The sequence below is a fragment of the Limulus polyphemus genome, unplaced genomic scaffold, assembly GCF_000517525.1.
Source record: "Limulus polyphemus unplaced genomic scaffold, Limulus_polyphemus-2.1.2 Scaffold89, whole genome shotgun sequence".
Lineage (NCBI taxonomy): Eukaryota > Metazoa > Arthropoda > Merostomata > Xiphosura > Limulidae > Limulus > Limulus polyphemus.
The window spans coordinates 648,796-661,248 of record NW_013665699.1 but is presented as its reverse complement, the minus strand read 5'-3'; the positions used below and the strand labels follow the sequence as shown (position 1 = coordinate 661,248).

Genomic DNA, 12,453 nt, shown 5'->3' with positions numbered 1-12,453 from the left:
CACCTTTGTTTCTTCATTGTTCCTGTATTACCCTGTCTAGACCCCATATTAATTCATAATATTCTATATCATTCTTTCTTTCTGTACATACTGTGCTTCAAGTGCTGTGACACACAGCTTTCAAGACCAAGCATGTAGCATCATTTTGTGTGTTGGGCAATGCCGATATCAGCACCGTGTCTGCCAACACATGATGATTTATTTGCTCCCAAAACAGCTGGCACTTTTAATTTTTTTCTCACTTGAATGTTCTTGCACTAGATGTTGCATGGCAGAGGATGTAGATTTATTGAACTTTATTTTAAATGCTACTGCATTTCTACTTGTATTTCAAGGAACAAGGTTATCATGCTAAGTGCAGACAGTACCCATAAATGAAATTCACTTATACTTTTAATGATCAAAATAGTAGAATAATAAACAAGTATATCTAGCATAAATTAACAAACATTTTGTTGATGCTGTCATAATAGCCATTGGTTTTTGAAACTGTTCTGATCAAAAACATTAAGCATGGGTTTATGCACTACACAGGGCTTCAAGTCATAGACTAATACTGTGCAGACCAGTAATTAATAACGAAAAAGCAGACTTGAGTCTGAAATGAAATTTAAGATAAACATGTGTACTTTACAGCCTCTTATAATTGTTGTAACTTAAAACAATATAGACACTAATATTTTTCAAGATCCAGGTAAGCATTGGAGACATCCATTTTTGTCATCCACAACCCTGAGGAAAATGCCCATCTCAGGGTTAGAAAAGGCTCCATGGTGAACTTGGAGAGTACGATGAAGCAGTTGAGGCAAAATAAATTGATGACTGGCTACCAATCCCTGGTTTTCAGGAGACAATGAAAAGACAGGAATAAACAACCCCAGAAGGATGGTGAACTGGTACGTCATCAAGGAAATGAATGAGAAGTACTCCAATTAGAGGGAATGGGTAAGAGTTGGAAGGATGAAGGATGGGAAAAGGGGAATAGGTGGCATATGAGACTCTGACTGAGACAGATGGGCTACAAAAGTCGTAAGGGTTGATTGCTGGGGGATTGATATCACCCGAGGGTCGACAGTTTCTGGGACTGTATCAAAGATGTATCATCTCAGAAAAGCTGCAAGATATGCTACAGGTAAACTGACCCGAGCCCAAACTGCATCCTGACCTATAAGGTCCTAACAACAAAGAAACCATGTATATAATGCCAGAGCTGAAGATAAAATGTGGGCTAATGTGGAGGAAAGAAGTGTAAGGGTATCTGCAGAAAACCCCTCAGGATTTCTGTGGATAGTCTCCGATAAGAGATGTACGGAAGAAAGATACCATATGAGGTTGGTCAGGGTAAGATGTAGGAGATAATATTGGGCATGGTAAGACTAATATTTGAGTCAGGAACTGCCCCAAATAGGTAACAATGAACCTAACAACTGCTGATCTAAAATGGATAGTCTGCATGATGGCAAGAAAGGGCAAACTAATTCATATGTAGAGTTTGCAGATTTAGGGAGATATTTGAGGCTATCCTAATTAGAGCAGAAGTGATAGATAAAGAAAAAGATGAACTGAGGGAAATGACAACAGGATTTCAAGATGAACTTAAGCTTTTGTATGCGAAGGATACAGTAGCTAACAATAACTTTTAGGAAGTTAGAAACAGTACTAATAAGGCTAGAAATAGTGGAATTAATTGTAATGAGCAGATTATGTTAAGTAACAGATTCCAGCCTTTAGCTTGTGCAAATGACAACCTAAGGAGAATGAAGGAAAATAAAAGGTACAGATACGGATGGCAATGAAAAGTATAATGACATTATAGTTACAAGTGATTCTTTATAGAGCATATGGAAAGGATAATCTGTGTCGTAAACAGGGAGAAGAAAGTTAAATTATTCTATCCAGTAAAAGAGTTGCAAGACATAACTGACAGAGAATGTGATACAATAAAGGGTACTAGCAGTGATGGAGTCGTTCTAGTGAACATAAGGGCTAACGATGTAGAGAAGAACTAATTTATAAGTACAAAGGACTGATAGACATTTAAACAAAATGAACAATAAGTTATTTCTGTCAGGGATATTGCTAAAACTTAACTGTAGGGATGAAATTATAAGTAGGTCACAAAGGCTGAATGCTAGATGAACAGGTAGTCTAGTTAGATTTGTGGGATTGGTTCAATGAGAAAAGGGAGCATTTTGAAATACATGGTTTACATGGTGATGGGTGGTTTATTTATAAGGGCTATGAACTCAATTGTAAGAGTAGACATTAAATAGAACTAAACAATGGTGAGGGCCAAGGTAAAGAAAATTATAGTGTAAGAACAAAGTACAGAAGTAGTTTAAATGGTGGGTTAAACTGTTATCATTGTTATGCTAAACTATAAGAAATAGATGACTCTAAGGCACAAGCCTGAATGAAGGATTTTGATGTAATGGGAATAACTGAAACCTCATTAAATGTAGACAATTCTGATGACAGAAATTCCCTTGAAGTACATGATTTTGGTTTACTTAATAGGGGGGAAGAGTGCTAAAAAAAGAGGTAAGAGTGGCTTTATATGTAAAATGTAAGTAACATCCTGTTCAAGTTGTGGATGTCAAAGCTAACAGCAATGAGATTGAATATATATCTGTTAGTGGTAATAAGAGAAGGCTTTTAGTTGGAATTTGTTACAGACCACCAGATGAAACTGTTGAAATTAATAAGAAACTCTCCGTGAGATAAAGAATTCAGTTGTTAGTAATGTTATAATTATGGTGGATTTTAATTTTAGCCATATAGATTGGGAAATGTTAGTCAAACCATGAGGGAGACGCATTTTCAAAAATTGTTCAGGGTGGTTTTTCTTCATCAATTGGTCATGAAACCTACAAGAAACAACAAACACTATTTTAGATTTATTGTTAACTTCTAATATAGAAATGGTTGACAGGATGGAGATTGGGGATCTTCTGGTTGAAAGTGATCATTAGGTTTGATGTTTTGCTCCATATGGAGATAATGAATAATGAGATTCTGTTTCCAAATTTTGATGGGATGAGACAATAATTATCTGTTTTGAATTGGGCAACTAAATTAATAGAAGGTACTGACCAATTATAGAAAATATTTTTTTATATATATCAAAGATAGGGATGCTCCTTAGAGAAAAACAAAAGATGACTACAAGTAAAAAACCCTGGTTGGCCCACAAAAGGTATGAATAATAAAATGAAAGACAAACATTATGAATTTAAGAAGTTTAAATTAACTGCTATAATTCAAGATTTAGAAAATCATAAGAGATGGCCAAATAGTGAAATAAAATACTCAAACTATATGAAAAAAATATGAAAATGTAAAAATTAATAGTAAAGATGTCTTCAAATACACCAAGTGTAAGCAAAATGTTAGGATGGGAGTAGATCCTTTGAATGATGATATAGGAAGGCTCATACTTAATGATTATTAGATGGCTGGGTTATTAAATTCTACTTTTCCTTCATTTTTTACAAATTAACATTTAAGCAATATTCCTCATCATGAAAATATGCTAGATGGAAACAAGATAATCACATAAATTCTGAGCTTGTTAGGAAAAAATTGGAAGGTTTAAAGAATCAAAAAACTCATGCGACACATAATATTTCCCTAAGTATTTCAAAGAAAGTTAATGATTGGATATGTGGGTCACTTGCTATTATTATTTGTAAATCCATGAATAGAGGGCAGGTGCCAGATGATTGGAAGTTGGCTAATGTTATTCCTCTTTTCAAGGAAGATGACAAAAATTGTCCAAGTAATTATAAACCTATTAGTCTTACATCAGTGGTGGGAAAAGTTTTTAAAATTCTGATAAAATGTGCTTTGCAAAATCATTTAACAAGGTTTAAAATTTGTTGGATAGTCAGCATGGTTTCCCTAGGGTAAAAAATTTGCCTTACTAATTTTTTGACATTCTTCAGAGAACATTTGACAAGGTGCCACATAAAAGGCTTGTTAAAAAATTGTCTCTGTAGGTGTGGTGGATATGTTGATCCATTGGATAGAAAACTGGCTGGATGGAAGAAAGCTGAAGGTATTTTATAAATGGAGTTCAGTCAAGCTGTATTAATGTCATAAGTGAGGTACCTCAGGGCTTAATGTTAAGACCTTTGCTCTTTTTGATTTACATCAGTGACATAGGTGAAGGAATGATCTATAAACTACTTTAATCTGTTGATGATATTAAGGTTTTGGTGCTGGCTGTGAGGAGGATGCTGCTGCTTTACAAAAGGATTTGGATTATTTGATGAGTTGAGGGGAATAAATGGAAGATGGCTTTTAATTATAATGAATGCAAGGTAATGCATGTGGAATATCACAATTTGAATTATGAATATAATTCTTATAGGAATAACCTTAACAGTGTTATGGAAGAAAAAGATATTGATATTCTTGTTGATCAGTTTCTTAAGCCATCCAAGCAATGACCTGTTGTTAATGCTAGGGATTTTAGGTTATATCTACAGGAAACTGAATACAAATCAAAAAAGGTCATAATGTTGTTGTATAGGTTACTGATTAGGCCACATTTGGAATACTGTATTCAGTATTAGGCTCCTTACCTCAGAAAGGATGATGAATTATCGGAAAGAGTTCATGGAAGGGCTACTAGGATGGAAAGATTGCTATACAAGGATAGGTTAAAATTTTGGAAATTGTCTTCTCTTGTAAAAAGAAGAGTTAGAGGGGATTTTATTTTGACACTTAAGATTGTTAAGGAAATTGATAGTGCTGATGCATCATCTTTTTTCATACTTAATGGTGAGAATAGTAGGGGACACAAATATAAATTTTGGCAATGTAGTAGTCATCTTCAGCTAAGACAGCTTTATTTTTCTAACAGGTTGATTGGCTTTGGCAATGGGATGTGGTTAATCTAAGGAAGTTTAAGAGAAGGCTTGATAGATATTTAAATTACAAGGGCTCACTTTGAGTGTGTTAATATAATTTTGAAGTTTATTTTAGTGGATGGGACAGCCTAGATAGACCAACAGGTCCTTTATTGTCCTTAGATTAAAAATGTACTAGCAGAAACACCACCCTACAGGCAACTGTTTGAACTAGTAATAACTAATTGTAGTATTCAAACATCATTGAAAAAATTTAGAAAAATGGGTTTTTCTGGGAAGTACTTCATGGGAAAAAAAGTGTTCAGATTGTGCTGATATAAAGTATAATGTTTTTATATATTAAAAGTGGTACCCTTTATTGAAAAAAATAAGTTTTTTTGAGAACTCCCTTTTTAGTACCATACTTACAAATTACATCAATAAAGATATAATCAAATCCTCACATACAGTCCTAGTGAAAGTTGTGTGGGTGAGGAGAGTAATTTTATTTAAATTTCTGTTCTGTGATAAAGAACTGGTTGTTACACATACCATAGTTATTTTTCTAATAGACTGAATCTTGAATACCCAAAGTGTGAAATTGTTTATGGATTTTTGTGGTGCCGCTCAATAGATGGCACCACATTGTATTTATTATTTAGGACATGTACACAGACAGTTACTTATACACTAGCTACATCCATTATAGTAAGATGATGTACATGCATGTACGTATATGTAAAATATGTATGAAGAAATTCAACAACTCTTATTTCTTTGAGCTTTAATTTAGCCAACTCCAGATGTCTAGAACTGTTCTGGAACTGTAATTGAATTTTAACCTCTGATGATGTTTAGCCATCCAAAACATACAAGGTCAACCCTTCACTGCACTAAAAAAAAACATTGCATAGCAATTTTGTTTTATAATACTATCCTTACTTGGTTTATTGCATTGTAACTGAATCTTTATCAGTGCTCCAGATGATTTTTGCCATGATAAGAATGGTACTGATCAAATTTTGCCTCTATTCTATCAGTATCTGCCAAAGGTGGAGTAATTCAGTATCATGGACAAGCATCTGTATGCTGGTTTATGCAGTGATTAAATCATTTATAAAAGTTTGAATGTGTTAATATTATCTTATTGCATATTTGGCCTCAATAAAGTACTCAAAATAAATACCCACAATTTACACATTTATTTATTTTCTTAGTTATTTGTTTGTACGGTTGTGAAGGCCTCGACCTTCTATTCTTAGCACCGTTCCACATTTTAACTAAAAATTTCTGGGCCTAACATTACAATTCTCACCAAACAGTTCTTTTCAGCCTTCAAAGAGTTCTGAATTTTGTCTTTAGCCTGTTTTGTTCAGAAAAGGCACTTTCACAATTAACGCTTGTTACATAAAAGCATAAAGCTATTGACATATTACAAAATTTATCACCATGTAGTTTAATAACTTTTTTACATAAATGTTCATAATTTATATTTTATATATGCCTTTGAACCTAGGCCATTTATTTTGTACCAAATCATTTTTGTTAAGCACAAGCATCACTTCGTTTTCAGTGTTTTTCCCAGCATCATTTGAAATTTTGGTGAGTTTATTGGTTTTACAAAAATCTGCAGATCAGTAATAACACCAACTGCTAGATTTTCATCAAAAATATGAGCCTCAAGTATGTTTGTTTGTGTAGAGAAATATACAGTGTTACAAAAAAGTATTTTGATGCTAATTTGGAAGTTCTAGAGATTATGCAAATAAAATATGAAAACTTTAAAATGAAAATAGGTACGAGTTATCCCTATCATGAAATTCATGTTTCATGCAAATACTTTATTTTAAAAAATCTGATTTTTTTGTATACAACAGTTCACATTTACTGAAAGATTGCCGATTTTCATGAAGAAGCACAAGTTAAATTTGGAATTACAGTAATCATTAATTCTCAAATTGAAGCTGGGTCCATTGTGTGAGCAACACTGCCAATGGTGAACATGATATATGCACTTTTAGGCTTACAGGTGAATAAACCTTAAATCCAGTCTAAAACAAAGGGAAATTACTGAAAAATGGCTTAACTAAAACAAACAGAATGGGGAAAATAATCAAGTTTGCAAACTATCAAAAACATCTGTAGTTGAGAGTACTATCAGAGATTGTTATCAATTCTAAAATTTACAATCAATGCACTGCTATCAGGATGTTCATAATCTCAATCTATTGATAGTTTGATGTATTGTTACACTCCTAGTGGTATGTTTTCTTTTTAAGCACAATGCAAGCATCTATGTGGAAAAATAGTCATTTTGCACAGTGTGAAAACAGTAGGCATGTCAATTGATATTGTAGTGTATCATAGTACATCCTTAACTGATACATGTAAAATAAAAAATGGCCCATATCTCTCAAAATATAATGTATCATTTTATGGAACATGCTAGCTATCTGGAGCACTGTTTACAATGGAGGTTGTGTATTGTTGCAATAAGCAAGAGCATAGATAACATATAAGTTACAGCTAGTGAATTCATTGTGCTTTTCACATATTTTAGTGTTTTTTTTTATTTCTGGATATAATTCTTCTGATTAAACCTAAAAGATCAAAGTATGAAATGAGACTGAGAATGACATCACATCAAATAATATACGGTATGACCAAATATTTTCATACGGTTAAGTCAAATTAAAGCATGTCATCCAGTTAATGAGATGTTTATTTTGTCTTATTTTAAGTTTGCCTTAAGAAAGCTTACTCTTAAGAGAACTACTTTGAACTAATTTTTCTTAGAGAATCATTTGATACTATGAATGTGATTCAGGTGACTGCACTTGAAATGCAAAAACAAATACAAGATTTTAGAATTATTTAATCATACCAAGACAAATACCCAAAACTCTAACTCTGGTTCTGCTTTATATTTTTTTTTATCACTTACTTAATCCAAAGCCTAAACTCTAAGTCTGCCATAATGTTTTTTTTTTACTCAAATGAATAACAAAAATTTAATAATTCTCACACACACACACAATACGTGGCCATATAGATCTTTCTACTCTGCATTGTACTGACTAAAGAGGAAATTACTTTTTTAACAGCTGCACATGTCAAAACATGTTTACTTACAAGTTACATTACCATTAAATATATATTAATTTCTTAATCACTCTAGCAAAAACAATGCATCTCTTATTTTATATCAGTAATTCATTTTTGACACTGAAGCATGAAAAAGGTTCATGCATTTAATAACTTTATCCCATTAAAACAATGATGTCACTGAGTAAGTGGTATTCCCTAAACAGAAAAAGAATTAATAACTTGAACTGCGTTTTGATAAGTAATCTTTATATTGAAATTGAAAACTACAAATTGGTGTTATGGAGTGTAATATTCTATCACAAAGATTTACAACTAAAGTTATATATAGAAGAGAAACTAGATTTCTTAAAATCACCAGCACAAATGTGGAACACAGTGATTTGATTAAAAATTGAACTTCGATGACTTTTGTACTTCGGCCTTCACGCCCTGACCCCTGCGTTTTTTAATTTGTTTTATGTCGGTCATCTGCGTTGACACTGAGCGTGACATAAAATACGTGTCAAAGTTTTAAGGAAATACAAGCCCAAATTTTGAGATAAAAGTAACGCATAATATTATCGATTATAACCTACAGTAGCTAGTAATATTAGTATATAATTTATGTTATATCAAATAAACATTAACACTAATTCAGTAAATTGAGTAATTGTGTAAAGACTAAAGTGCTGATTCACGGTTTTCTCGAGTTCCAATTCCACGAATTTGTGTATTAGTTTACCAAACATAATACACTCAAGTACTCACATATATCTTTGACTTATTTTTTACTCTTTCTTGCATAATTTCCACAAATGAAAATCAAAACTTACATCGCCATCATCCCAAATCGCCTTATCTTCTAACGTTGTTGCTGCCATTTTCAACCTGTTTCCTGAATAATTGTTCGTTCCCTGTCTGAACTACAGCCCCCTCTATTAAAATGTGAATGTATTAAAAACAAAATTACGTATAAAACATAATAATTTTATTATTTTCAGTTTTATTCAAGTAAGACATTTTTCAGAACCCCGCATCATCAACTGTACTACAATGTGTGTTCTAATTACAAGTTTTTGCAATAATCTATTAACAGCATAGTCACAGTAAGGGGCTTGAAGAAGTCAGCTATCTTTTGTAGAAGTTTTCTAGCTACCTAATGGACTATTGGCATCTTATTAATTTGCTTGATTACAGCTTCTGAAAGTAGTTGTATAAATAAAATATTAAAACTAAATATGGGTAGCAGCCGCCCATTATATTTTGATATTATCAAGTTTCCATTCCTCGTTATAAGCCTACATCACGGTGTTTTACTTTACTGGTTAATCAAAAGAGAATTTGAGGAACACTTGAGCTATGCAAATTGGTTGTGGTGCTCAGAATCCGATTATTGTCTTTTCTATTTTTTTTTTATTTCTAGTTCAAGTACTATAATTTTAGAAATTCAAAAGTAAAACCCAATCCTGTGAAATTAGGATTTGTATGGAGAACTGAAAAATGAGATTAAGTTGGACCTGATCCCACTAACTTACCACCCGGTGTGCCGAATAATTTTGGAAAAGTCACACATGAGAAAATAAATAAACGAAATGTATAGTTTATGTAAATTAGTTTTGTGGAAGGAACCGAAGGTTTTGTGTTCTGTCTTGTTGTTATTTTTATGTATAGGCGCGAAACCGTAATTCACGCGACGCTCTAATGACTTTGTAGTTCATATGGTGACAAAAAGTTGTGTTTTGGGCAGAGCTTTCATAAGGTGCGGGGGGGGGGGAGTTGGTGAGCAGCACAACACTTTTATTAAAGTAATTGGTGTACTTTGGGCTGGAAAAGGTTAGTCAACTCAATAACTGCAATATGCTAGCCGCCCCCCCCCCCCAGTGGCACAGCGGCATGTCTGCGGACTTACAACGCTAGAATCCAGGTTTCGGTACCCGTTGTGGGCAGAGCACAGATAGCCCATTGTGTAGGTTTGTGCTTAATTACAAACAAACAAGCAATATGCTAACTCTCCTATTATGTTTCGGGTCTTTTAACCCGACGCTAGATCCCATAACGTTATGGTGAAATTAAATAATGGGTTAATTATAACGAAATTTTACAATAATTTCTCATATTTAGCATAAGAATAAAGGCTATACAAATAAAAAATATTTTACCAAATCAACATTTGGTTTGAAATTGTATATGACTGAAAACGTGACAGACGTTCCTAATTTCCGAGCATAATAGGACGGTTAAGCAAAATCAACATATTTTATTTTTAGTACAAGTATAACAATCGTTATTTTATAGAAGTCAATACTAGAAATAAAATTTAACATGAAGATTATGTGGCACTATCTGTTATGTTAAACGTCTTTATTATCTTGAACGCTAAACTCGATCTTTTTAGAAATGAAAATAGTTTTCATCTTAAAACAAATTTTAATAACATAATTACTTGTAGAGAAAAAATATTCTCTCACACATATATTTTATCACACCTAACGCTATAAATTTGTTTCACAGACATATTAATGAAAAAAACATTATATCGCTAAAAGCATGATATTATGAGGCCGAACAGAATTGGACAATTTCATTTGCGAAACTTTTCCACCTCACAAACGTGGAACGTATTCTGTTTGTTTGCTGTGCTCAACAAACAGTTTTAAACTGTTCCAAAATGGCGGTACTTCGGAGGTACTACAGGTTGTCCGTATTCCAATAGGAATGAATGGCAAATTCTACTGGCGATATAGAGATAAATACAATAAATGAATACAAATGGAGCTTAAATAAAATCTGGAAGAACGTGACAAGTATTGTAATTTTTGAAAATTAGGAAACACGTTTTTTACAATTATATAAACATTTTCTGTTGTTGTTGTTGGTTTTGAAGTTAAGCACAAAGTTACACAATGGGCTATCTGTGCTCTGCCCACCATGGCTATCGAAACCTGGTTTCTACTATTGTAAGTACGTAGACATACCGCTGTGCCAATGGGGTGGGGATATTTTCTGAAACTTTGATTCAAAATCTTCACCAGAAAGTACAATTAACAGTATCCAAAAATCACTGTCAGCCACGATATTATAACAGAAATCGAGCAAAATAATTTCACTGTACACTCCCCCTATGGGACAGTGGAAAGTTTACGGACTTACAACACCAAAATTCGGGATTCGATACCCCGCGATGAAAATATCATCAGATACCCCAATGTAGCTTTGCTCTAAAATAAACAAACAACGAGGAGCCACCAAACTGAAGTTTTTCGTTTCAAGCATAAACAAATTGATAATAGCTGGCATAATTCAGTCAAACTAAGCCTTTTTAGCTAAAATTCTCATTAGCCATAATTAATATTTTTGCTGTTACTACTGTATATCAACACGCACTCAGAGAAAACACAACTCCTTCACTCCGTATAGAATCATCATACATTATGCAGGTGTTCTATGGAGAATCCAGCGAGGACCATATCGCATGCTCAATACAGCTTTTGTTGCTTGGCTAGATCAGGTGAGCGATTCTTTCGATACACCACACGACCATTAGTCTCAAAAACGTTCACCCAGTAGCTCAGAAAGCTTAAGTTATAACGCCCTCTTAGTCATGATTTTTCAACTAAATGACCATACTAGCTTAATAAATGAAGCAGCTATCACCCAGTAGATATCTTCTATAGTAAAATTGCTCGATAGCTTGGAAAGTATAGGTTGCTAAGCCCTTTAAGTCCCATTAATCTTGTGTTCAACAAACCATCCTAACGTAGGAAGTAGGCCAGTCCCATTCATATCGATCAGGAGGGTGATGTTAGGTTGACTGTTGGAATTCTCTTTAGCCTGTAACTTCAGTATTTCCTTATCTTGAACAACAAGATAAGTACTTTGAACTGTTTCATCATTATTGAGCCTGTGTACTAGAGGTTCATCTGTAAGGTACAGATGTACACTGAGTGATCACAAGTAAATAGACACCTAATTTTTCGTCATTTAATTGATTTATGCTAACTAATTTGTGTTCACAGAGCACTATATAAATGAAAATGGTCCGCACACTAATTATCGTGTGCTACAACATGCCTAGAACTCAAGGTTCTCTCGAAATGTCAGATTTTGTTAGAGGAAGGATAGTTGGTCAAACAGATGGTGGAATAAGTCAGCGGCAAATTTCGCAGAATTTGGGAATCCCACTTTCGACAGTCAACAGAATCATCGTGCAGTTCAGGAAACACGGCAAGGAAACAACTGAGCAGTGTCCAGGTCATCCTGGTCCATCGGAGAGGACAAAAAGGGCTGTCAAGAGGAACATTGAAATGGATCCTAGATTACCGACTGCAGAAGTGGCCAAAGTTGGTGGGATGAGCCCAAAGTCTGTTCAACGGATTCTCCACAGATTGGGTTATCGTTGCAGAGCAACTAGACGGAAGCCCTTATTAAGACTTGCCAACATAGTCAGACGAAAGAAGTGGGCAAGTGATATGATGACCAAGCCTCAGGACTTTTTGAAGAACGTATTGTTCTC

General features: G+C 33.8%; 1 protein-coding gene across 1 annotated transcript in view; it reads right to left on the bottom strand.

Annotated features, from left to right (window-relative positions):
- Positions 1-8,821, bottom strand: part of LOC106468539 (26S proteasome regulatory subunit 6A-B) — a 23,974-nt gene extending 15,153 nt beyond the window's left edge. The window contains exon 1 of the mRNA XM_013928974.2: positions 8,774-8,821. Within this exon, the coding sequence (XP_013784428.1) occupies positions 8,774-8,821 (48 nt within the window). The remainder of the gene's footprint in view (positions 1-8,773) is intronic.
- Between the last annotated feature and the right edge of the window lie 3,632 nt (positions 8,822-12,453).